Consider the following 27,707-nt stretch of genomic DNA (forward strand, 5'->3'; position numbering starts at 1 on the left):
GTAGCTCACACTTGTAATCCTACCACTTTGGGAGGCCCAGGCCGGTGGATTGCTTGAGCCCAGGAGTTTGAGACCAGCCTGGGCAACATGGTAAAACCCTATCTCTACAAAAAAATTAGCTAGGTATGGTGGCATGGGCCTGTAATCCCAGCTATTGGGAGGCTGAAGTAGGAGGATCACTTGAACCCAGGAGGTCAAGGCTGCTGTGAGCTGTGATCATGTCACTGTACTCCTGCCTGAGTGACAGAGGAAGGCCCTGTCTCAAAAGAAAAAAAAAAAAATTAAAAAAAGAACGAACGAACTGTGGAATAGAGTTCTGTGGAACTTAACATATCCTAGACAGTGGGATACTGTGTTTCCAAAAATCAGTAGACAAATTGACTGAACACTAAAATGACACTGAGTAGAATCCAATCTTTCCTAATGACTTAAAAGGTGATCATGATCTTGCAGAAATTCAGGATCATCATTATAGTTTAAATTCTCACCAAAGAACACTAAAAAAAAAAAAAATTTGGATATAACAGACATCAGTAAGCATTTGCTGGATATTTATATATTCCCTAGTAGGCACTACTGGGTTTATCTGTCTATAATTTTAATGAGCTTATTCTAATTTTCTAGATGCAACACACATAGACAATATTAACATACACAAACATGCATTTTAAGAAAGCCTATGGCTAAGAATGTTCACATCAACTGAGCACACAGATCCAAAGCTCACCATGCTGGGGGATCAACTCAGTTAACCGAGTTAAACATCCTCGCAACTGTGCACAGGTCTCTAGGCTCATAAAAGACAGAGGGATGAGAGAACATAGATAGAGTCCATTCAGGTTTTAGTTCAGACAAGAGCAGCAGCACATAAACACCTACCTTTAGTCCTTGGGTGTCTTTACTTTCATACCTTATTTAGAACCAGGCTATCCTACTCCTGGTGCTGAAATCACCCTAATGACCCAGAAGTAGGTTTGAACCTGTCTGCATGCTCAAAACTACTTTAGGCACATGGTATACAGACCATCACTAGTCTAAAGGCAGGAAGCCTGAGTCTGTTCTTGCCTAAGCACCACTGTGACCCCGCCTATGAAATTCTCTAGGCCTTGCTTCCTCACCACAAAATAAACGTGTTAGCTTTAATTGGTGAACTGCCAAATTTGAGTGAGCAATGGAATTTTCTGGAGATGTTTGTGAGAAATGTGGACTCTTCTTCCCACTGAGATGATTTTGACTCTGTAGATCTTGGGTAGGGACCAAAAATCTGCATTTCTAATGAGCATCCTCTCCCCTCCCATCCTATCCCCAACTCACACCCGGGACTTTGATGGGTAAAAGCCGAGGATTGCTCCCTGATTTCTAGGTGACCTCCAAGGTCCCTCAAGCTCTAAAATTCTGCTTCTATTCAACAGAAGTGCAGAGGGTGTGCAGACTGCTCAGTGAAAAGCTCAGAATTTGTCGCACAGTTTACACTCTAGGCTTCAAAAAAATCAATACTTTAGGTGCTTAGTCAATTTCTAAAAAACTGGCTATGTAGAAACAACCTGACTTCATTTTACCAGTGTTTTTCCAGAGCATTCTTGTCTCCACTGGGAGTATCCTATTCACTTTAAAAAGAATGAAAACTTTTAACCCCTAAATCCAAAGTATTTGTATTTGAAAGAAAACAGAATGGTTGGAAAAGAAGATTAGAGGCTAGTTAATGGCCTGATGTAGGTTCATTTTCTAAAAAACAACACATGCCATTTATTTGAAGAAGGAAACACAAGTTTTTTCAATTAACTGCAAGATTTCCTTTACCATCACAGTAGCAAATCGTGGACTAAAAATGTCTAAAACAATTCCCCATAAAATATACAATCTGGGATTTTACTTTATCATTGTGGGGTTTTTAACAGAGGAAAATTTTTTCTTAATAATCACTGTTACAAAAAACCATTTTTTTAGAGGGTGCCAAAGCTGGACTCTGAAAAGCGACATTATGGGGAGAAAAATAGAGCTGTAGAGACAAAAAATAATTAATTGCAATAACTAATTAGGGCTTATTTACATATTATATTTTTACAGACTTTCAAACAGACTTTTCAGCCATGTTTCTAAATTAAAGGGCATTTGTAGTAAAGAACACTCCACATGTTGGATCAAAGCAAATACATTCTTCCCAGACTCTTTTTGAAACTTTTCAGAGTGTATTCAATTCATAGGAACAAAAAACTATCTCACCAGAGAACCCACTGGCCTTTTTTTTATTATTGCTTCCCACTCCACTTCAAATCTTTAATGAACACATGCTCTGAAGAGCTTAGCCTCCCCTCTGATACACTCTTGGAAACAAATGTCACCATTTAACCAAAATCCTATTTGCTGCATGTACAGTCCATTTCCCAAATGGCCTTTCACTAAACACACCCAAAAGAATCTGTTGCTGGGGATTGTGGAAAACTTTGGCATACTTCTCCACAAAAGCACAATCTTTCTTCTAACAAGTGTACCCAGTTAGCTCAACCGGCTGCAGTTGTTGTTACTGAAGCTGCGATCTTGAGGAAGAGCCAGCCACCTTCTCTCTACTTTATGACTATTACCTTCAGTTCTCCTTTCCCTGACCAGCAGTCGGAAAACTCATGGGCATAAGAGGGAAGAACAAGAAAGCCATGGCTGGATCCAAGTGAACCTCTCTCACTAAGGAAGGACCTCATACAGTGCTAAGTGTGGTCAGTTATGCCACTCACTTTCCATCTCTTAAAGTAAGCTTTTACCTAATTCAGGAAGGTAAATCCAGTCTTTTGCATTTAGAAGGCAGAAATGCTCTAGGAAAAGAACAAGGGCAAATAGAAAAGAAGAGAAGGTGCCTTTGTAAAAGGAAGGAAAAGAGATAAAGAGGGCGAGAGGACACAGTGTCGTTTTCTCTGTAAAAGTAGAAAAAAAAAAAAAAAAACCTGGCGAGTTTCACATCGTCTTTTACTTTATGCACCAAGTAGGGAGAGATGTCCACAGGAGTGAGCAACGAGACTTTCCTGTCCCTCCTTCCATCCCTCCATTTTCCTAGCTGGGGACAGTGAGCTGCAGTAAGCACTGTGTAAAATGTTGCTTAAAGGCCTATACTTTAATCATATGCTCTTTAGACCAGATTTCCCAAAATGAAGAAAAATAGACGTGCAGGTTCAAGGAGTTGCTATTTTGCAAGAATTAGGGGTTAAAGTCATAAAGAACTTAGCTTTCCTAGCTCATAGTCTCTAACCATTGCCTCACTAAGTAGTCAAATTTTGAACCTATAGTTTAAAAAATAAGGTATTACATTTGGTATACAATTCAAAGTCCTCCCTGGGATTAGCACAAAGTTGGGCATAAAGAAAGGATTATTTGACACAGGGTACAAGCAATTTTTGCAATGTAGCTTTGAGGTCCATTAAAAGTAGAGGCAAAGCAAACCTGAGCCCCAGACTTGCATCCTCCACTGTCAGAAGGAACAAGAGCTAAAGTTTGAGACTGACCACACACACATACGTACTCTGAAGTTAACATGGGGAAACTGAGCAGAGCTAAAGTTCGAGACTGACCACACACACATAACGTACTCTGAAGTTAACACGGGGAAACTGAGGCTGCAGAATTTTATGTAACTGTAGAGTGGAAAGGGCATAAAGAGTGGGGGCCATTGAGAAACATCTACTCAAAAATCAGTGATCCAAAACTTTTTGCATCCCAAGCATCCAAGTTATTTTGTCTTTGGGACAAGGTGGTGATCCATAAAGTAGGAGCTATCTATTTAGTCATAAATCAATTAAGACATTAAACATTTGGATGGAGAATCAGGCACATGCCATTAAGTATGCATTCTGTCAGTTACAAAGCAAATAGTATCTACAGCCTCTCAAATAAAACTAAAGGAACAATAGGGGAAATCTGGAAAAAATCAATTGTGTGCCTCGTGTAATTGCTAATGTGGATAGTATGACATGCAGCTGACAGTCTTTGGGTTGAGTTCATGGACTTTAGACTGCAACACTTCAAAATTATTTTCTCCATAAGGCTTTAAGTCCCTTCATAGTGAATTCTCTTCCCAGGGGATGAAAACTTCACAGTTGGGAGGAAATACACATGCTCAAATACAATCCTGAAATGTACTGATGGTTGTTTCCAAAGCTACACAAAAATTCATTTCTGTTCATCAGAATTTTTTTTTCTGATGGGCTTCGTTTTATGTTCACCTACAAATTTTTTTTTTGTTTGAGACCGAGTCTTGCTCTGTCACCTAGGCTGGAGTGCAGTGGCATGATCGCGGCTCACTGCAACCTCCGCCTCCTGGGTTCAAGTGATTCTCCTGCCTCAGCCTCCCGAGTAGCTAGGATTACAGGCATGCGCCACGACGCCTGGCTGATTTTTTGTATTTTTTTTTAGTAGAGACGGGGTTTCACTATGTTGGCCAGGCTGGTCTTGAACTCCTGACCTCAGGTGATCCACCCGCCTCAGCCTCCAAAGTGCTGGGATTACAGGCGTGAGCCACCGCGTCCAGCTTCATCTACAAATTTTATAGCAGTGAGAGATTATATATGAGAAATTGTCATTCCTTGTTGGCTGAAACTGACTCATAAAGTTCCACTGCACAAGTAGGGTGTGGTGGCTCATGCCTATAATCCTTTGGGAGGCCGAGGTGGACGGATCTCTTAAGGTTAGGAGTTTGAGACCAGCCTGGCCAACATGGTGAAACCCCTACTAAAAACACAAAAATTAGCTGGGCATGATGGCACACGCCTGTAATCCCTGCCTCTCCCGGGGCAGGAAAATTGCTTGAACCTGGGAGGCAGGGGCTGCAGTGAGCTGAGATTGCGCTTCTGTACTCCAGCCTTGGCCACAAAGCAAGACTCTGTCTGAAAAAAAAAAAGTTCCACTGCACAGAGAGCTGACACATGTTAAAAAGCACGTTCCTACCATGGGTGATACACATTTAGGTTAACTTCAGCTGGTACTTATAGAATGGACTGCTGCTATAGCTAGGATAGCTCTGTCCTTAAGAATCTCAGAGAAGTAAGTAACTCCTCCTGGACACAATGAATGTACCTAACCAAAGAATTTCCAGCCGGGCACTGGAGGCTCACACCTGTAATCCCAGTACTTTGGGAGACCAACCTGGGAGAACTGCTTGTGGCCAGGACTTTGAGGTTATAGAGAGCTATGATTATACCACTGCACTCCAGCTTGGGCGACAGAGTGAGGCCCCATCTCTACAAAAAAGTTTCTAAAAATTAGCCAGGTGTGGTGGTCTGCACCTGCAATCCCAGCTGCTTTGGAGGCTGAGGCAGGAGAATACCCTGAGCCCAGGAGTTCGAGGGTTCAGTGAGTTATTATTGCACCACTGCACACCAACCTAAGTGACAGAGCGAGACCCTGTCTCTAAAAACCCTGTCAACACAACAATATGGCAAATATTATGTTTGTAAAGTATTAGTACTGTGCTGAGACACAGTGAATGTTCAATACACATTATACCTAGAGAGACAGACAAGAACAGACAGATGCACGAAACAGAGATTAAAACCAATAGACATAAACCATCCATGACAGAGGCCATCAATGAAGTATAATCATGTATTACTAGAGTATACTTGCAGAACTAAAGCAAGCAAAAAAATAAAATCAATTCAGATTAGAAACTCCAATCTGAATACTAATTGGTTTAAAATGTAATTACATAAGCTGTTAAGAGTTATTTGGGTTTTCCCCCTCTGAATATTTAAATAGCTAAGTCAGCTTTGACACGTAGGACCTATGTTGTGTTAACAGTGCTAGAGGTACTACATGTAAGTAAGAAATGAAGTGAAAATCACATGTCAAGTAATTACTGCTGACTGAAAATATAAACTTGCTAAACTCTACAATGTTTATTTAATCTCATGGAATGTTGTTATTAAGATTATAAATCGTGTGAAACAAATTAATAAATACCAAGTAGATTCCAACTCAAGTTGAGAAGTGTCAAGATTTATTGGTCTTTCAGGTAAACAATGATTGAGAACCTAAAGTCAATATTTAGTCAAAATTTATCTTGAAAGGCAATAAATCTTGATTTTTGCTAAAGCACGTAAGTAAATATGTACACCATTTTAGAGAATCTGACTGCTTTCTATCTATGAAATATCCACCCCAAAAGTTGTAAATATAATGATCTGTAACACAGATTTTCACTTCCCAAGACATGACTTGAGTTGTTGAGTTACTTTTAATTTTTCTTAGGATAAGATGCTTCAATAGTGCTTTTATCAGTGTAAAGTAAGTTTAATATTAATAATAAAATCTTACAAATTCAGCTTCTAGTATACTGAAATCAGTCTAAACTTAGTATTTTTCATCCTGTTTTTCCCTAACAGTCTATGACTAGACTTTCTCATTTACTTCTGTGTTCTTTCCCCAGTCTTTCAAGAAAATGGTAAGCAATTTAAAAATAAAAATAAAGAAATAAGCAAATGGATAAACACTTACATTATAAGCAAACATCTTATGTAAGACAGGCTTACTATAAGCCAGGCACTGTCATAACTACCTTACATATACACAAATGAACATATGTAAATACATGTGTATGTCTATATTCATTTAATCCTCATACCAATTATATGAGGTAGGTATTATGCCCATTTTACAGAATAAGAAACTGAGGCAGAAGGTGAAAAAGTAATTCTGTCCACAGTTGTACAGCTGCTTAGAAGGCAGAGCCTAATAAAAGTGGCAATGTGGCATTTTATGACTAACACCAATCAACTATAAAGGTGAATTTCCAAGTAGTAATCTTCCTTGTAACATTATAAAAACTGTCCCCTGCAGATGACAAAACAACAAGGACAAAAAATATGAATTAATTTACATAAAAGAACATAATTTAGCTCATCAGTGAATATAGCCTGGGACCTCACAGGCATTAGCATCACCTCTGAAGATGAAGGGTGAGGGGAAGAAGAATACAAATCTATAGAGTAAACAGCAGAAGGTAAGAAACGAGGAAAGGAGGAAGCAATCACTGTTAGTTGTGAAGATCGAGGAAGGCTGTGTAGACATAGGGGCATTTCAGCTGGGTCTTGAAGAAGAGAAGAGATTCATTCATAAAGGCTCAAGTCAGAAAAATGGAAGCATCTTTGGAAACACTGGATATTCTAGTTGTCTGAGGCTCGTAAATAGAGGAGTATGAAGAAAAGAGCTTGGAATGATAAAAGTGAAGCTAGAACATAAGAATCCTGAGTGTTCAGAGTGAGAAGTCCTAATTAATAAGATATAGCACTTTGGGAGGCTAAGGCAGGTGGATCATGAGGTCAGTAGTTCGAGACCAGCCTGGCCAACACGGTGAAACCCCGTCTATGTGAAAAATACAAAAAAAAAAAAAAAAAATTAGCCGGGCATGGTGGCGGGTGCCTGTAGTCCCATACTCAGGAGGCTGAGGCAGGAGAACGGCGTGAACGCAGGAGGCGGAGCTTGCAGTGAGCCAGGATCATGCAATTGCACTCCGGCCAGGGCGACAGTATGAGACTCCATCTCAAAAAAAAAAATAAAAAAAGACATAGGAACAACCAGAGTTTGAAGCACAGTAGCAATGTAAACTTAAAAAAAAAAAAAAAAATTCAGGAAACAACAGGTGCTGGACAGGATGTGGAGAAATAGGAACACTTTTACACTGTTGGTGGGATTGTAAATTGGTTCAACCATTGTGGAAAACAGTATGGCGATTCCTCAAGGATCTAGAACTAGAAATACCATATGACCCAGCCATCCCATTACTGGGTATATACCCAAAGGATTATAAATCATGCTGCTATAAAGACACATGCACACATATGTTCATTGCAGCACTATTCCCAATAGCAAAGACTTGGAATCAAGCCAAATGTCCATCAGTGACAGACTGGATTAAGAAAATGTGGCACATATACACCATGGAATACTATGCAGCCATAAAAAAGGATGAGTTTGTGTCCTTTGTAGGGACGTGGATGCAGCTGGAAACCATCATTGTCAGCAAACTATCACAAGAACAGAAAACCAAACACCGCATGTTCTCACTCATAGGTGGGAATTGATCAATGAGATCACTTGGACTCTGGAAGGGGAACATCACACACCGGGGCCTATTATGGGGAGGGGGGAGGGGGGAGGGATGCCATTGGGAGTCATACCTGATATAAATGACGAGTTGATGGGTGCTGACGAGTTGATGGGTGCAGCACACCAACATGGCACAAGTATACATATGTAACAAACCTGCACGTTGTGCACATGTACCCTAGAACTCAAAGTATAATAAAAAATAAATAAATAAATAAATAATTTGGAGAAAAGGTTTTACTCTGTCACCCAGCCTGAGTACAGTAGTGCAATCATGGTTCATTGCAGCCTCAACCTCCTGGGCTCAAGTGATCCTCCCACCTCAGCCTCCTGGGTAACAAAGGTTACATACAGGTGCATGCCACCACGCCTGGCTGATTTAAATTTTTTTTTTGCAGAGACCCAGGGGTCTTGCTATATTGCACAAGGCTGGTGTTGAACTCCTTTCCTCAAGCTATCCTCCTGCCCTGGCCTCCCAAAGTGTTGGAATTACAGGCATGTGCTAATATGACCAGCTGCAATGTACGCTTTGAAAAGATTAATTAGCAAGAAAAGCTGGAAGGGGAGGGAACTAGTTAAGTTACTGCACCAGTTTGAGCTTGATTAGGTGGTGGTCTTGGAAACAGGAAGAGAGAAAGAGAAGGAGATAGCATGGGGATAAACTGCAGACGATCTGGCAACTGACTGATGCTGGGGGCACGCGAAGGGACTGTTAAAGATGCTCATGATGTTTCAAGCCTGTGACTCCTGTGAGAAATCCATCAATTAGAAGGAGCAGGTGGTTTGGGGGAGAAAATGCTATTTGAAGCATTTAATCCAAAAAAAAAGTTCAAAAAATTTGAGCTACCAGATCTACTGATGCCTAAAGCTCAGGTGATTGAGAATAATTCCCCTTATTGTACAAATCAGTTTGAATTGTATATTCTATTAGCTGTTACCGAAAGCATTTGATATACTTGATATCAAATGATGGTTGGTGAAGGTCCTGTTTTTATAACCTACTATTTTTACTTAAATTTACCTAAGATGCAGAGGTCTCAGATTATAAAATATTATGTGGTGGCCGGGCGCGGTGGCTCACGCCTGTAATCCCAGCACCTTGGGAGGCCAAGGAGGGTGGATCACGAGGTCAGGAGTTCAAGACCAGCCTGGCCAACATGGCGAAACCTCATCTCTACAAAAAATACTAACAATTAGCCAGGGGTGGTGGCGGGAGCCTGTAATCCCAGCTATTTGGGAGGCTGAGACAGGAGAATTGCTTGAACCCAGGAGACGGAGGTTGCAGTGAGCCAAGAATGCACCACTGCACTCCAGCCTAGGTGACAGAGCAAGACTCTGTCTCAAAAAACAAAACAACGCCTGTAATTCCAGCACTTTGGGAGGCCGAGGCAGGTGGATCACAAGGTCAGGAGATGGAGACCATCCTCGCTAACACGGTGAAACGCCATGTCTACTAAAAATACAAAAAATTAGCCGGGCATGGTGGCAGGCACCTGTAGTCCCAGCTACTCGGGAGGTTGAGGCAGGAGAATGGCGTGAACCCGGGAGGCAGAGCTTGCAGTGAGCCGAGATCGCGCCACTGCACTCCAGCCTGGGCGATGACAACAACAACAACAATAACAACAACAACAACAAAAATTATGTGGTAGGAAATAACCAACATCTATTTCAGCAGAAGACATTTATTAATTTATAAAGAAGTGAGAAAAAGCTGGATGAAGAAAAGAAGACATCATTGGTAGGCCTTGACCTTTGGTAGCACAGTGGTTCTCAACCAGGGGAGATTGTTGTCCCAACAGGGGATATTTGTAATGTCCGCAGACATTTTTGGTAGGGTGGGTGGGTGAGCTACTGGTATCTTATGGATGAAGGCAAGGAACACTGCTAACTATCCTACAATGCACAAGGCATCCCTCCATAACAAAGAAGTATCTGGCCTAAAATGTCAATAGTGCCACTATTGGAAAAACCCTATGACAACAGAAAGACAACAGGGCAAAATAAGAGATCAGTACGCTGACCCTACTCACTCACTTTTCTCTGCCAGCAATGGATATATCATTTATTACGGGGAGGAGGAAAAGTCCTTTCACCAGTTCTACTTTCTTTTTTTTTTTTTTTTTTTTTGAGGCGGAGTCTCGCTCTGTCGCCCGGACTGGAGTGCAGAGGCCGGATCTCAGCTCACTGCAAGCTCCGCCTCCCGGGTTTACGCCATTCTCCTGCCTCAGCCTCCTGAGTAGCTGGGACTACAGGCGCCCGCCACCTCGCCCGGCTAGTTTTTGTATTTTTTAGTAGAGACGGGGTTTCACCGTGTTAGCCAGGATGGTCTCGATCTCCTGACCTCGTGATCCGCCCGTCTCGGCCTCCCAAAGTGCTGGGATTACAGGCTTGAGCCACCGCGCCCGGCCTCACCAGTTCTACTTTCTTACCTTAAAAAATGATTTATGCTGGTAGGTTAAATAGTGCCATGAAAAAGAGGCACCATTACCCGCTAGACTACCTGCTAGTAACATCCGCTCCAAGCTTGGCTCTTTTCTTCACAAATTAATCTTGGTGAAACACTGCTCAACAAGAACTCTTACTTGAAAAACAAGTGCATAATCAGGGCTTGGTTGAGCTGATTTCAGACATGAAAGCTGCTAGTGGTGGATGGAAAGAATGCTTCTTGTCACAGTTGATCTCCCTCTTTCTCTATCAGTTCTATCTTCAACATGGGGCTACCAGGATTCTCTATATATTCTCCTGCAATCCCAGATAGGGAAGGAAGGTCAACCTCACCATCCTTGAAAAAAGACAAATGCTGGGCTGGGCTACTTGGAGTACTGAGAGCTTCAGGGGAAGATGTCTAATTAAATAAACTGTCTCGACTGGGTGTGGTGGCTCACGCCTGTAATCCCAGCACTTTGGGAGGCTGAGGTGGGCAGACCACCTAAGGTCCGGAGTTCAACAGCAGCCTGGCCAACATGATGAAACCCCATCTCTACTAAAAATACAAAAATTAGCCAGGCATGGTGGCACCCACCTATAATCCTAGCTACTCAGGAGGCTGAGGCAGGAAAATCATTTGAGTCCATAAGGTGGAGACTGCAGTGAGTTGAGACTGCACCACTGCACTTCAGCCTGGGCAACAGAGTGAGACTGCATCTCAAAAAAAAAATAATAATAATAATATAAAATAAAATAAACTATCTTACTGGAATGTTTCTCTGAACCAATGCCAAGCCATATTAGAACCCAAAACAAAAGGAGAAATCAGGAATTCTCATCCTGTCTCTAGTTAAGCTTTTATATTTTGTTCATCGTGGACTTTTTACATTAATTTTTATTTTTAAAGAATATCATATTAGGCCAGGTGCGGTGGCTCACGTTTGTAATCCCAGCACTTTGGGAGGCCAAGGTGGGTGGATCACGAGGTCAGGAGATCGAGACCATCCTGGCTAACACGGTGAAACCCCATCTCTACTAAAAATACAAAAAAATTAGCCAGGTGTGGTGGCGGGCGCCTGTAGTCCCAGCTACTCAGGAGGCTGAGGCAGGAGAATGGTGTGAACCCGGGAGGCGGAGCTTGCAGTGAGCCGAGATCGTGCCACTGCACTCCAGCCTGGGCGACAGAGTGAGACTCCGTCTCAAAAAAACAACAAAAAAAAGAATATCATATCAACATATTTTTAAAATCGTGATTACTAAGGGTTTTTTGGTACTTCCTTAAATTCTGTACCCAAAGCACATGCCTCGCTTGCCTTACCCTAGTCCCAGTCCTGTTCTGAACACTTTTTGCCTCACAGAGAATCCAATGTATGCTGTACTTAACATTTTCTAAAGTGATTTCCCCTGGTATTTAGCATTACATTAAACCACCACTAACTCTTTTTATGATTCCCCAGATACATCTCTCTTTTATGATTGCTTCAAAAGGCCAAGAACCTCCTATTGGCTTAGAGGTTCAGATTATTTTGGGGGATTACCTGAAAAGCAACCTGTCTTTTCTTACTGTTTCTGGAACTTACGTTTTCTCCCAGCTTGGATTTAGAAGTCGCTTCCTACATCAGTCTCCACTCTGTAGCTTCTATCACATACAGTGTCCTACCAGGGTCCCCTCTGACTTCTCTTTCACGCCACTCCCCATTCCTAATGCCTGTTTCTCTTTCCTCATATTTTACAAGAATCTCATCTCTTTGAACTTTACAGTATCCTTAAAACAAAACCTGTCCTCTTCTTTGCTAAAACCTCCTAAAAAAACCCTGACGGCATTTCTTAGAGTAATTCTACTTGAGCCATTTTGGTAATGATAACAATTTGATAAAATTAAAGTCATGAGAGTGGATCTGAGTAGTGCTAGGAACAGTCTCAAAGTGAAAAAGATTACTTTCATCAGTTTCCTTTAAATCCACGTTTGAATTTCTTCATTTTTACCCCAACCAAGTTCTTTATGTTGTACAAGGTTTAGGAACTGTCTTGGTCTATTTTCCCTTCCTTTATTCTTTTCCCTTTTGTCTTCTTTCCGGGCTTTTCTATCTCCTTAGAATCACATGTTTGTGAACACCTCCAAAGCTAATCTTTTAACTATACGTTTAGTATTTGCAAATAAGCTATTTGTATCAGGTTATTTAGACTTAGTAAGCAAGACACAAGCGGAAAACTCCTATTATCTGGAACTCCTGCTTCTGGGGAATTCCCCAGAGTGATATTCCTAGCTTCTCTCCCCATCCCTTATCCAACTCTCCTCACAGATGGAGAAATTAGGTATCTGACTGCCAAGTTAAGAAGAAGGACCCATATGGCCAGGCGCAGTGGCTCAAGCCTGTAATCCCAGCACTTTGGGAGGCCGAGACGGGCGGATCACGAGGTCAGGAGATCGAGACCATCCTGGCTAACACAGTGAAACCCCGTCTCTACTAAAAAATACAAAAAAACTAGCCGGGCGAGGTGGCGGGCGCCTGTAGTCCCAGCTACTCGGGAGGCTGAGGCAGGAGAATGGCATAAACCTGGGAGGCGGAGCTTGCAGTGAGCTGAGATCCGGCCACTGCACTCCAGCCTGGGTGACAGAGCGAGACTCCGTCTCAAAAAAAAAAAAAAAAAAAGAAACAAAAAACAAAAGAAGGACCCAGGCATGCTCAACTTGGCCTTCAGCAAGCAGGTTTCTGTCTGCTGTGATAAGAGGACGTCATGGCCTTCAGGAAGCAGATTTCTGTCTGCTGTGGTAAGAGGACATCATGCCCTTCAGGAAGCAGGTTTCTGTGTGCTGTGATAAAAGGACATCATGGCCTTCAGGAAGCAGGTTTCTATCTGCTGTGGTAAGAGGACATCATGCCCTTCAGGACTCCAGCTGTGGCCAAGTGAATAAGTCCATCTAATTTAGGGATCCACTCTACAAAATAAATGTGATCTATAAGCAATATATGTGATATTTTAATCCCCATCTTCCTGTCTCTTGGCATAAGAAAGAAGAGGTATTATTCATTTACTAACCTGTAAAACTCCTGCAAGGATGGTGGCTCACACAGACAGCATCTAATAATGGGAGTGGAGAGGAAAGGGAAAGGCACTCAGACGCATGTCGGTGGGTGACATTATTGAGAGGCGAAGATCACACAGGAAAGTTGGGCTAAAGGGGCTGCCTGGAAACCTTTAGCATTATCAGGAACCTTTTACTCAAGTTAAAACTCCCTATCCTAACAATGGATGAGAAACGTCATTTTCACAAAGGTTTTCCATCCATTATTAGACCGTAGTAAGACTTCTCTTTATCTAAGAGATCGTTTGGGGAGCCTCCCTGTAGTTTCTGGGGGAAAAAATTGCAGTGATGTACTAATTACTGAACTAGGATATGTCACTTTTGGCTCAACTGATATTTGGTAACATTTGAATTGTACATAGTCAAGACAGTTTAATCTTCCCTCAAAATAGAGCGTTGAAGAGGCTGACCCACAAGACTGTGAAAAGGCTGGCTCGGGGCCATATAATAAATCAGTGGCAGGACTATAAACAGAAGACCGAGCTCTTGTGCTCCTAATTTATTACTTATCCCACTGAGTGTGGATGCCTCCCAGCCACTACATCATGTATGTCTATTATTTTGTCTGGTCTGGGGCTCAAGAAAAATATCTTTATTGATGAAGATGGAGAAGGAGACCAAGACTCAAACTAAGTCAATCCTCTGTGTCAGAGGTACAAGTCTGCTGATTTAAAAGAGAAGCAATTTTCAGCAAAGTTTTTGGTTCAGCCCTACATTATTTACTTCCTTCATAGAAAAAATATGGGTAAGACACAATCCTTGGTACACTGGTATATACCTGGTTAGAATGTGATTTTTCAATCTTTTGGAAATTGATACAAACCTATATGTCTTAGGTTTTAGAATCCTAGTTTCCTTCCGGAAGTGGTATATGGTAAGTACTACATTTTTTTTTTTTCAGTTAAAGGTAATAAATAAAATCAATTTTGTGGTTCCTTTTATATCCATTTAAGAAAGAAACACCCTCTATTTTTAGCCAAGATTTAAGAGTGATATCTGGGTTAGATAGTGGAGATCACAGAGTCACTAAGTGTGCCTGCCCATCGTCCCACCACTCTGAGTTGGGGCTCTGAGAAGGCTGCAGACAGGCTGAGCAGTCCAGAGCTGGTCAGTTTCGTCTGCTTGGTCCCAGAAGCAGCCAAAAAGATATCACCAGAAATCTCCCTTCCCCAGGTGGATGCTGTCAGTGTTGGAAGTAGCTGACTGGAAATTAGGAAACAGGGCAAGTAGGCCAAAGCTTCCTCATTCTCTGGGGAGGAATCACATCCATCATTCATCCTCCTTTCATCCAAGTTCCATTTTTGCTGTGGAAATGTCCATTCAATGTCCTGGGCTATTGTATAACAATTTGTCTAGTCTTTGTCCCTGATCTCTGGCAGGGAGCTTCTAAAACCCTTGGAATTTCCCCAAGTAATATGAATATCTTTGGTATTCACGAGCCCCTAAAATCACACCTGAGTTTCTGCTAACAGTGAGTCATAATGGACCACTAAATAGCTTCAGAATGGGGGTTGGTCAACAGAAAGACCAACTCATGCAAATAGAGGGTTGGGACTTTGAGCCAGCCTGACCTCTAGGAAGGGGAAGGGGGCTGGATATTAAGTTCACTTGCATGGCCAATGATTCAATCCATCATGCCTACATAATGAAGCCCCAGTAAAAACTTAGGACACTGAAGCTCAGAGGAGCTTCCTCATTGAGAATCGTATCAATTTGATGAGAAGGTGATGCAGCCCGATTCCACAGAGAGAGGGCCCAGACGTGGTGTATTTATGGCCCTCCCACACCTTACCTTCTGAGTCTCTTCATCTGGCTGTTCCTGGTTTTTATCCTTTACAATAAAACTTCAATTGTATGTATAGCATTTTCCTGAGTTCTGTGAATTGTTCTTACAAATTATCAACCCTGAGGAGGGGTAGGAACCCTCAGATTTGTAGCCAGTCAGTCCCTGTGCAGGTGACCTGGGAACCCCCTGAACTTGCGCTGGCATCTGAAGTGGGAGCAGTCTTGTGGAGGGCTGAGCCTTTAATTTGTGAGGTCTGTGCTAATTCTGGGTGGTCAGTGCCAGAACTGAATTGCAGTATCCAGTTGGAGTTGAAACAGATTACGTGCAAATAAACCGTGCAAATAAACTCTGACAGTGCATTGCCCAGAGCAGGGGATTGTACCTTATATCTGAGGAATCCTAGTCCTGCAGAGAGGGTATTATGGTTAAGTAAGTTAGGAAATGTTGTGTACTTTTATCTCACATTAGTAGAATAAAGGCTCTAAACGGTCTTATAGTCAAAAATTAAAAAAAAAAAAAGTGCTTGAAAACTTGCAAGATTATAACTGGTTTGCTAAATAGGGAACATGTTAACTGTATCTACAGATGACTGCAACCTAGGATTCCTAGAAAAGATGGTGAAAGCAGGAAACCTAATGGTGGGTGTGGGGATGGCAGTTCAAGCATTACAGTGGAGAGAATCTGACAGGTCCTAAGTCAGTATGCGGGGATGGAGAGGGTGTTCTTGAGAAAGTAACATTTAAGCTAGTGGTCTGAAGAATGAGCTGTGGGTCGTGCTGGGGATGGCAATACTCTGAGGAGGCAACTGCACATACAAAGGCTCTAAGGTGGGTGAGCAGAAAGTGGTGCATTTGAGGAACAGAAGAAAGCCAGTGTGGCTGGAACAGTGTGTAAGGGAGAAAGTGGCAAGAAAGTGAGAGTTGAAACTGAGGGGGTGGGCAGGGTCATTAAGGATGCTGGTCTTCATGCCAAAAGAAATGGGAAGCCACTGAAGAATTGTAACGAGAGGACTACCAGGGGTCAATCTGAATTTTAATAAGATTATGCTTGCTGCAGTTGAGACAAGATTTAGAAAAACTCAGAATAAAAGCAGGAAAACTGGTTAGAAGGCCACTATGGTCATCCTGGTGAAAGATGACCCAGCTGCAGCAAATAAAGTGAGGGAGGTAAAGGAGATCTCAAAACTCAAACACCAACTATGTTTACTGAGTATAAAACAAAAATTAGGCATGACATTAGGATGTATTAAAAAGGAAGCTGGAATGTAGGTAAAGAATTCGGGCTAACTCCTTCCTGTCTTTGTACTTGCCACCAGGTAGACCCTGTCAGAACATCATTGACATTTCCAGAATGTAAGGAAAACATGGAAACCTGGAGATGTTTCAGCAGACTGATACCCCAATGGCTAATATATTAAACATATGTAGAAGAAATAGTTAAAGGAAATGTGCTTATATAAACTAAAGAAAACTGAAGTATGGGTTGACTCATTCACCAAGAACATCCTGGCCAGGTGCAGTGGCTCAAGCCTATAATCCCAGCACTTTGGGAGGCCGAGGCAGGCGAATCACCTGAGGTCAGGAGTTTGAGACCAGCCTGGCCAATATGGTGAAACCCCGTCTCTACTAAAAATACAAAAATTAGCTGGGCATGGTGGCACATGCCTGTAGTCCCAGCTACTCAAGAGGATGAGGCAGGAGCATCACTTGAACCCAGGAGGTGGAGGTTGCAGTGAGCCGAGATTGCGCCATTGCACTCCAGCCTGGGTGACAGAGTACAATGGCGTCTCAAAAAAAAAAAAAAAAAAAAAAGAAAAAAGAAAAGAAAAAAGGAACATCCTATAGGCCAAACCATTGTTTCTCAAATTTTGTATGTACTCAAATCAATAGGGAAGCTTATTAAAAAATCCCAGTGATTCTGATTTCAACAGGTCTCGGGAAGGGTCCAGCTATCCCTACTCAAATCATACTCATGATTCTAATGTAAATGGTACTCATATCACACTTTGAGAGATCCTGGGATAGACACACTGGTGCTGGGGCCCTGCTCTCACAAAAGTAAAACACAAAGTCATAGGCCCATGACAGGAGTCCGTTAGAGTGGAGGAAGGGAGGCTGCAAAGGATAAATGTTCGATTATATCTGGAGCATTAGAATTAGGGGTGGAGGGGAGGGCAGTCAATAAAGTCTTGCAAAAATGTCTTTAGGGGTGTAAAAGATTTTTCACACCCAGAAGTCTTCAACAAAGTACAATCCAGAACCATAATCAACATGGTCAAACATTAGCTGTCCTTCTGATCTCACTGCTTTTCAGGCTTGCTCCATTTTTCACCTGAAAAAAGGGAAGGAGTTTCACGCTCTTTGGTTTTTTATTAATGTAATTTAATTAAAACTTTTTTATGTTAACATATTTCAAGGTATAAAGACGGATAGGCATACATACAGGCATCTATCCTACTGCAAAATTAACCTGTACTTTACCCCTACACCTCAATTTCTGGGACTGTGTGTGGTCCAAGTTTGCTGAATGTATAAATGATTAGATGAAAATATTAATGCAAGAAATAAATTGGTACTGCTATATTACTAGATTTCTTTACCTAGTGATATATTTTAAAATGGCAAGTTTTTCACTTAAGCATGTTTCTGTCTTTAGGGAGTATAATAGATTTTAGAAAACCTCTCAGGCTTTTATTCTTAGGTCCATGAAAAGCTTAGTTTTTCAAGGAACTTAGCTAGAAATTAAGGAGAATCTTAACCTACCCAAGTCTATCTTAAAACTGTACCTACACCAGTTTCTCTCCCAGTGAAAGGTCAGTAAATAAAAACTTTGAAGTCAATGTGGAATCCAATGGTACATTAACACTCTCTTTAGAAGTTACGCCGGAAATGAACACATGACGAGAACAATGTTAACCAAAAAGGAAGCTACAAAAAGGGACAAGAACTTTCCAGACCAAAGTATAGCAACAAAGACTACGAGAAATGAACGGCTTAAAAAAAAAAAAAAAAAAAAACGACAGCACAGCTATGGCCTATGAAGTTCAGGAAGGTCCATCAAAAGATCTGTATCTTCTGAAATTCAAAATGATTTTATTCTTCTGAAACATATCAAAGACCAACATGTGACTTCTATGATGAGAATACCAGGAATAAATCAAAAAAGCAAATTTATATCCTATAAAATCAAAGGGCCTACTTATATAATGTGATCAAATCTCTTTGAATTTTAGGATATGAAATAGTTTAAAACACAAATTATATAACATTCTTCTTCCATAGACTTGCATTACTACTTTAATATGTATTCATATTCTTCTTATACATTTATTTTTATTTAAAATTATTTCCTGGCCTAGAAACTTAGACTGCAAAAAGTAATTTATTTAATGATAGACATCAGAGCCAGGAAAAGAATTCCTATGTCCTGTATCCTTAGTCAATTGATATTTCTACTAGTTTAAGTTCTCATCCCCAAAGGAAAAAGGTATTCCTTATTAAATAAGGTTTAAACGAAGGACCACATTAATCTCATTTTCTCTAACCCTCTATAGACATTCAAAGGATCACAAAATGAGAGATAAAAGGAACCACATAGAGCAAAGTCGGTCCCTCTAAAATATGCCAGACAGAGGTGGAAGAGTTGGAAGGAAAGTCTAATACCTTTGAGTTCAACTGTGTATTATAATTACTTATTTATGTGTCTGGCTTCCAGTTTTCAAATTTTGTAAGGACACAAAATGAGACTGATTGCCTTGTTCACTCTGCAGAAAGCATAGTGCTTAGCACATAGTAAGGCTTCCATAAACATTTGCAGAAAGGCTGAATGAATAAATCTCTATCTTGCAGAGGAGAAAAGTCTAGATCAGACAAATTAAATGACTTGTATTGAGGTCAAAATTCCAGGCCTCTTACCATTCCACTCATTTTCACCCATGGCCATCAAGTTTTCTTAAATAAGAAAAAAATCCAATCCACTCTGGATATTTTTGTTACCTTGGCCCAATGGGATTACACATAGTAACCCTCTTTTCTCCTCTAAGTGACAGCCTTCAAATATGAGGGGATAATACTTGTGTCTTCCCTATTCGAGGTTACATTGATTTGCAAGCTATGGCTTTTAGTTCCTTCAATACCACACATCAATAGATGTGGATGTGTGTGGTTTTTTTTGTTTTTTTTTTTTTGTTTTGTTTTTTTGACACAGAGTCTTGCTCTGTCGCCCAGGCTGCTGGAGTGCAATGGCGCGATCCTGGCTCACTGCAACCTCCACCTCCTGGGTTCAAGAGATTCTCCTACCTCAGCCTTCTGAGTCGCTGGGACTGCAGGTGCCTGCCATCATGCCCAGCTAATTTTTTTTATGTTTAGTAGAGACGGGGTTTCACTGTGTTGGCCAGGTTGGTCTCGATCTCCTTATCTCGTGATCCACCTGCCTCGGCCTCCCAAAGTGCTGGGATTATAGGCGCAAACCACCGCACCTGGCTTAGGATGTGTATTCTTAAAGTACAGCATACATAACTGAAGTTTCCAGATATGATCTGGCCAGGGCAGAGTGCAGCGAGAATATTATCTTTTCTTTCTGGACCGGTTTTGTAAAAGCTTTTCTTTTCTTTCTTTTCTTTTTAAGACAGGCTCTCACTCTGTCACCCAGGCTGAAGAGCAGTGTCATGTTCATAGATCATTGCAGCCTAGAACTTCTGGGCTCAAGCAATCCTTTTACCTCAGTCTCCTGCATAGCTGGGACTACAGGCATCAGCCACCAGGCTGGGCTATTTTTTTTTTTTGGTGGAGACAGGGTCTTGCTATGTTGCTCAGGTTGGTCTCAAACTCCTGGCCTCAAGCAATCCTCCCACTTCAGCCTCCCAAAGTGCTGAGATTATTGGTGTGAGCTACTATACCAGTCTTGTAAAAGGTTTTCACGTAGCTATGCAACATAAATGCTGGCTTCACAGCTGCCTCATTTGTATGCCCACATGGGCTGTTGTTAGCTCAGGTTTTCTCTACCTTCTATCTTTGTGGTTAATTTTCTGAATATAAATAGAGGACTATTTCTCCCTACTAAATCTCATCTTGTTTGTTTTGATCCATCCTGTAGCTTACATTTCAGAATCTCAATTCTGTCATTCAACATATTAGCTCTCCAAACTAGTTTTGTGATAGCTGCAAATTTGATAAGTATGCCTATGGTATCTTTATCCAGGTAATTATAGTAGTAAGTGAGCAAATACCATTAGGTTGGTGCAAAAGTTATTGCGGCTTTTGCCATTAAAAGTAAGGGCAAGAACCACCGTTACTTTTGCACAAACCTAATAATAACAGCTAGCCTTATACGACACTTACTATGTGCCAGGCAGCGTTCTAAGTCCTTTAACTCAATTTATTCTCACTACAAACTAATAAGGCAGATGTGATTATTTTCTTATATCTGATGAAACAGTGGAGGTACAGAGAGGTTAAGCAGTTTACCTAGGATTGCAGAGCTCATGAGTAGAACTGGAAACCCAAGCAGTCTGGCTCCAGAATCCTTGCTCTTAATTACTAAATTGTGCTGTTTCTCATTATTATTGTGTACCTTTACTGACAAACTTCTAGACTAAGAGGGAACCATTAGACAACAATCGTTGAGTAAAACTGCCAATTATTCACAAAACAACACACACCTAATTGTAGTACAATCTCTGATAACCCAAGTTAACAGAGATTGTAGTATGTGTATTGTTTTGAGGGCTTTGCCAAATGCTTTTCTGAATACTAAGTGCTATACAGCACAGACCTGACCTACTTATCCAGTATTCCTCAATTTCTTTTGTGTGCCCTCAGACTATAAAGTCTTGGGAGTTACAGACCACAACTACACTTCCTCTTATATCTCCCAGAGCACCTACTACATCATGAACACACAACAGAAAGTTTTATCTTTGACAGATGGTAGCGAAATCCAAGGAGATTTTCCCTGAGTTAAATTCTGTGGGAACTAAGGACAAAGTTTAAAGCGGAGTTTGGGGGTCGGGGGGGCCACTTTAGCTCTTTAGCTTTCAAGTTATCTGGTATAGATTCCCTGACATAAGCAGAGACAAGGATGTAATGGTCTCCAAACCACTGGCCATGATGGCTTGACCCTTGGTCACCCTGTCCCATTCTTCGGCTCACCCGCTTCAAGCCCTCCATAGCCTTGTGGGGCTGGGTGTTTCTATAAGTATTTGAAGAGCACAATCTGCACCTCATTCTTATTTGCATATCCCAAGGTGCCTGTCAGAGTGGGTGTAGCACACAAGAGGGGTTTGAAAACCCCCAACTAAAACTTCACTTAAGGATTTTACTTATAAGCAACCCCTCCACGGTTGTATTCAAAGTTGGAAAAATAAAATTTAGCCCTTTATCGCACATAAATACCTAGGGATTTCTCCTCTAGGAGACAACAATCCAAAACACTCAATAAGAAAATGACTTAGACAATACAACATAAGAAGGCAACAATGCACTAAACATTTCTCATGTATCAAAGCTGTTTATATGTTTGGGGGAGGGGCATATCTGACTCTTCCTTTGTTGTCTTTTCCTCCCCCAGTTAGCTACATACCTATTCCCTAACTCTAATAAATCTTCACCTTATTACTTCTAAGTGGGAGACAAATTTGAAAATAGTAGTAAAGATAATAATTGGAGATATCAAAGAAAGTCAATTTCCTTATTTCCACCTCTCATTTCCTTAGAAGATCTGGCACTTTGGCTACTAAAGGACCCCCTAATTTTTCACATGGGAATGAAAACAGATTTTGGCTACCTTAGAACTTCTTGTTTTTCAAGAGCATAATACACAACAACCCTTCTGGGCACTTAGAAACCAACAGATCTTTCCTCACCTAGACTCACATGCATAAGAAGTTCCCAAATTCAATTTCCCTTTTTCTGAAGAATTGCTATTCTACATGATTTACCCAGAAGCCAATAAGTAACTAACTAGGTCCAAACCAGAAATACTGCTTACTTCTAGACTGGCAGCCATTTAATGAGTAATTAACCACCCCATACTTTCTATCAAGGATGCTTGTATTGCTAGGGTAAAGGTATCCTTTATGTTGAAATGATGCCATAAAACAGGCCTTTGCCAGAAATACACCCTCATTTATCATATGAAATGCCATGTGGTATTAGCAAGGTCGATAATGTTTGTTCAATATATTTTGCTTTCACAGGAGCTTGAAATGATTTGTTTTTGCAGCTGTTACAGAGTTAAATTAGGGATTTAGTTTCAGCTTAGCTAGATGAGCATATATAACTAGGAGCTATTAATTATCTGCCTAGAAGCCTTTGGTCATCTTCCCACAACTTATAGCATCCTTGGAGGACTAAGTTACACCAAAAGCAGCCAGATTTTATCCTCGAATAATTAATCTTGGCTTCTTGGTTACTAAGGGGAGGCTAAAAATTTGAGTTTTTATTTCTTATTCCACAACTCCCCCCACTAAGCATATAAATGTTATTAGTACATAGATTTTTTCTAAAGTTGAGCAAAGAATTTAAGACAAAATCTTAGTGCAAAGTCTAGTTTCAGACATCCGTTCCCACAAATAAAAAACTAAAAAGCACAACTTTTCTGGCCTTAAAGCACCAATAATCAGCCCCCTTCTCTTTTTCTTTCTTCTCATACTGCTGTTCAGGCTTAAACAGAGTACAGGGAGAGGAAGTTAGCTACGAAGATAAACTCATCGAACGCCTGCCCTACAATTCTAGTTGCCCTCTACCTGTTTGTGAATATTAGCTGGGAGCAACCGCTGAAAAGCTTTGGGGGGAAAAAGCAGGGAGGAAAATAAGGCAGGGGAGAGAAGAGAGAGAAGAAGGGAAAGAGGGGGTGGGGTGGGGCAAAGAAAAACTAGAGAGCAATTCAAACAAAAATGAAACTCTCTCTTTCTCTCTCTCTCTCAAACACACAAAGAGGAGGAAAATGCCCCCACACCCCCTACCCCAGGTCCTAACAACATACTTCTTTATCAGAGGTTCATTGTCAATCAATTAGCCCAGGCAGCAGGGGTCTGTGAAGGGGGGGCACCCAGGGAAACAATGGACAGCCCTGTTGTATTACTATTTAATCACTTTTGCTAAATAAATAGAGCAGCCCCGAGGTGCTGTCATGTCAAGGGAATTTATAACAAAAAAAACTTCATTTTTCATTGGTCATTACTTTTTTCCCTTCAGGACAAGAGAGGGTTATTACTGTAGCCTTAAGTTCCATCTTTGTGTTTCTTGCCTTTGATTCCCACTCAGACCCTGCCACTTTCTGGCACTAATTTGTCAGGCTGAACAAAGAGGGGATTTGTACCTCCTGTAAGGTCTCAATTAGGAATGGCTTCTGCTGTATTATGTGCCATTCAGAGAAGACACAATGCCGGTAATTACAGGAATTTGCACTAAATGGCTGAAGAATTCACAGCAAAACTTCTCCCCACCACCTCTTGGGTTTACCCCTCCCAAGGGTTGGAGGGAAAAAAAGGAAAGCAAAAAAGCTCTTAATGCCAGAGAGATGTAATTACCAACAGCAGTCCCAAGAGGTTAAACAGCAGCCAAGGAGTAAAACCATAAAACCTGACACAGTGAAAATGGTGTAGGGGATCTCCCAGGCTCACTGTTTTTCTTGCTGTCTTTGCTGTTAACATGTTCAAATTCAGTTCAGAATTGGGAACACTGCCCTACAGTGGGCCATCCAATTTCATCTCCAGATTACAAAACATTCAAACACAGAACACTTCCAAAGGTGAACTTTGCATCTGTTGTCACACTCAGAAACAAGTCCTTGGGCCCTTTTATTATAGTAATCAACTGCTAGGTTTCTTGATTGCTGGGAAATTTTAGGAAAAATATCTGTGTGTGCTAGTGCCAAGAAAACCATGTATCTATTAAGTGCAAATAGGTAGGTACAAATGTCAAATTCCTAAAGAAAATAGAGCTGCTTAGATAGGAGGAGCAAGTTCTAGTGTTCGATAGCACTGTAGGATGACTATAGTTAACAATAATATGTAGTTTCAAATACCTAGAAGGGAGATACTGAATGTTCCCAACACAAAGAAATGATAAATGTTTGAGATGATGGATATGCTAATCACCCTGATCTGATCACTATATATATGTATTGCAGTATCACTGTGTACCCCATAAATATGTATATTGTGTCAATTAAAACTTTTTTTAACTTAAAAAAAAAACAAAACAACAGAGTTATTGCCTTAATCTAATTTCGGAGCATTTTGTGAATAGCCTAATTTAGAATCACATACAGGTACGTAATTCATAAAGATTTTAATAAGCTGTATAGTCATTTGTTTTAGCATTAATATTATAACAGCACAGATTCCCCATTGCCAAACATAATTTTAAACCTCAACCAGTAATTTCACTGAAGAAGCATGCCTCATTTGCTTCTTCAGAGGTGTCCCTGAAAAGCTGTACCACCAAATTAACTGTTCCTAAATACCATTCCCATCATGTGCTTCTCTGCTCAAGAACCTTCTGTGACTTCAGGGTCAAACATTAAATGTAATCTGAACTGTCTGTATTTTTATAGGTCAAAAATGACTGAAAATCTGCAATTTCACATAGTTCTACCTGGTACCATCTCTGAGAGTTCTCTAACCCAAAGCATGGGCCTCACATCTGTAGCAATTGTCACAGCTGCCTTTTGACATTCACTGATGTGATTATTTGATTCATGTCTTGTCTTCCCTAGTGGACTGCAAATTTCATGAAGGCAAGGACCATGTCGGCTTTCCTGCAGCACTGACCCATCTAGGTGCTTCCAAGTTTCTGGGCACACAATAAATAATATAATGAATGAAATAACTAAGTTTTCAAATTTCAAGAAGTAGAACTAGCCAGTGTAAGGGTCCTAGAGGTAGGCATGATAATAGTAGGTTCCAGGAACAGCAAGAAGACCACTATGAGGCCGGGCGCAGTGGCTTACCGCCTTTCACCCCAGCACTTTGGGAGGTCGAGGGGAGGCGGATCACGAGGTCAGGAGTTCGAGACCAGCCTGACCAACATGGTGAAACCCTGTCTCTACTAAAAATACAAAAATTAGCTGGGCATGGTGGCGTATGCCTGTAATCCCAGCTACAAGGAAGGATGAGGCAGGAGAATCACTTGAACCCGGGAGGCGGAGGTTGCAGTGAGCCGAGATCACACCACTGCATTCCAACCTGGGCGACAGGGCAAGACTCTGTCTCAAAAAAAAAAAAAAAAAAAAAAAAAAAAAGAAGACCACTATGGCTGGGGCTTCCTAAGCTCAGTGCAACCCTGGAGCTGCAGAGGAAGCCATGGAACAGTCACGCATAATCAGATACAACTATCAAAAATCAAGTACACATTTAAAACATACACAGTTATATATCAGCATGTATTTTTAAAACCATAACCTCAGGCGTTTTTGGATAACCATGGTCCATTTTTTTCTGCAGGGGCTGTTTAAGTTTTAAAGAAGGATACAGTTGGCCGGGCGCGGTGGCTCAAGCCTGTAATCCCAGCACTTTGGGAGGCCGAGACGGGCGGATCACGAGGTCAGGAGATCGAGACCATCCTGGCTAACACGGTGAAACCCCGTCTCTACTAAAAATAAAAAAAAACTAGCCGGGCGAGGTGGCGGGCGCCTGTAGTCCCAGCTACTCCGGAGGCTGAGGCAGGAGAATGGCGTAAACTCGCGGGCAGAGCTTGCAGTGAGCTGAGATCCGGCCACTGCACTCCAGCCCAGGCGACAGAGCAAGACTCCGTCTCAAAAAAAAAAAAAAAAAAAAAAAAAAAAGAAGGATACAGAAAATTCTTCACTTACAGAAAGAATTTAATGAAATAAGGCCAATTGCACTATTTTGTAGATTTAAAAGCCAACATTTGTGGCTCCCCTGAATAGCAAGTAAATGACATCATAATAAAGAGCTACTCTGTGCAATCTTCCACTTTTAAAGTTTATTCATCCAAACTATTTAAAGGGGGAGGAACTAAGTAGACATAAAAACTTATAGTATAAAGGAGCACACTAAAACCACGAAATACAGTGAATATGCCTCTCCTTAAAATAATACATAAAGCCAAAATTCATCAAAAACAATGTGCTGAAGATTTTGGCATTTTGGAAGATCAACATGCTATGCTACCAGCTTTTTCACTGAAGGTGTGTTTTTATGAGGATGCAAAGTTAGAAGACATAGGTACAAAAGGAAGCAGCAGCTGGTTTAGATTAACTGTGTTTGTGAGAAACACAGATCAATTTTTAACGTTCCATCTGCTATAATAATGTCTGGTATAATGAACAGTCTCCCAGGTAATCTAAAAAACATTTAGAAGTTTGCTTAACAGGTTTTTACCATTTTCTTTTGAGACTCTGCCCCCTACAGGAGATCAGGAAATAAAGTATTCTTACCTAGAAAACCACAGTTCAGCCGGGCACAGGCGGTGGCTCATGCCTATAATTCCAGCACTTTGGGAGGCCAAGGCAGGCGGATCACCTGAGGTCGGGAGTTCGAGACCAGCCTGACCAACAAAGAGAAACCCCATCTCTACTAAAAGTACAAAATTAGCCGGGTGTGGTGGCACATGCCTGTAATCTCAGTTACTCAGGAGGCTGAGGCAGGAGAATCATTTGAACCCGGGAGGTGGAGGTTGCAGTGAGCCGAGATTGCGCCATGGCACTCCAACCTGGGCAACCAGACCGAAACTCCATCTCCAAAAAAAAAAAAAGAAAAAAAAAAAAAGAAAGAAAAGCAGAGTTCAAGTGCTGGTACAAAAACAACCTGGTAAACCACAAGTATCACAAAGCAACTGAATATAGCACTTTCTGAGGGAAGAAGGGGTATATAAATGGAACAGCTTTTCTTTCTTTCCTTTTTTTTTTGGAATATGCCATACTATACAAATTAAGACTGACTTCTCCCTGTCCCAAATTAGAAACCTGTCTCTCTCTGCCCCATTCATCAGAACTCCGAACCAAAGCACAAAGTTAAAAGTCGAGCAGTGCAAATGAATTTTAGACCGCCTTCCTCCCCTGATTCCCTACTACTACCCTTATCCAACCTATCCTCCACAAGCCAAATTTAGTGAGCACAAAATCTAGACAGCAAAGGGAAGCATCCTATCATATGGAACCTAACTAAGGCAGCTGCCAGACAGTTCTATTCCTGCCCATTATATAATATGTTTCCTGTTCTTTTCTACTCAGCTTCCTTCTCCCTCTTTTGCTCACTTTTCTTTTTTTCCTGATTTCATTTCTCCAGTTGCCGGATGCAATGAGCTTGCTGAATGGCACCTTCTACCTACATTTCTCCTTCCTCTTGAGTGT

General features: G+C 41.2%; 1 protein-coding gene across 8 annotated transcripts in view; it reads right to left on the reverse strand.

The window, feature by feature from the left end:
* The window catches only part of PLEKHM3 (pleckstrin homology domain containing M3), a 205,510-nt gene that overhangs the window by 123,654 nt on the left and 54,149 nt on the right, over positions 1-27,707 (reverse strand). For 6 of the 8 annotated variants that reach the window (XM_030916440.1, XM_030916441.1, XM_030916442.1 and 3 more), the window contains one exon: positions 13,558-13,599. The exons of the other annotated variants lie outside the window; for them this stretch is intronic. In XM_030916440.1, coding sequence (XP_030772300.1) covers positions 13,558-13,599 — 42 coding nt within the window. The remainder of the gene's footprint in view (positions 1-13,557; positions 13,600-27,707) is intronic. 8 annotated transcript variants of the gene reach the window in all.

This window comes from Rhinopithecus roxellana, chromosome 14 (genome assembly GCF_007565055.1).
Source record: "Rhinopithecus roxellana isolate Shanxi Qingling chromosome 14, ASM756505v1, whole genome shotgun sequence".
Taxonomy (NCBI): domain Eukaryota; kingdom Metazoa; phylum Chordata; class Mammalia; order Primates; family Cercopithecidae; genus Rhinopithecus; species Rhinopithecus roxellana.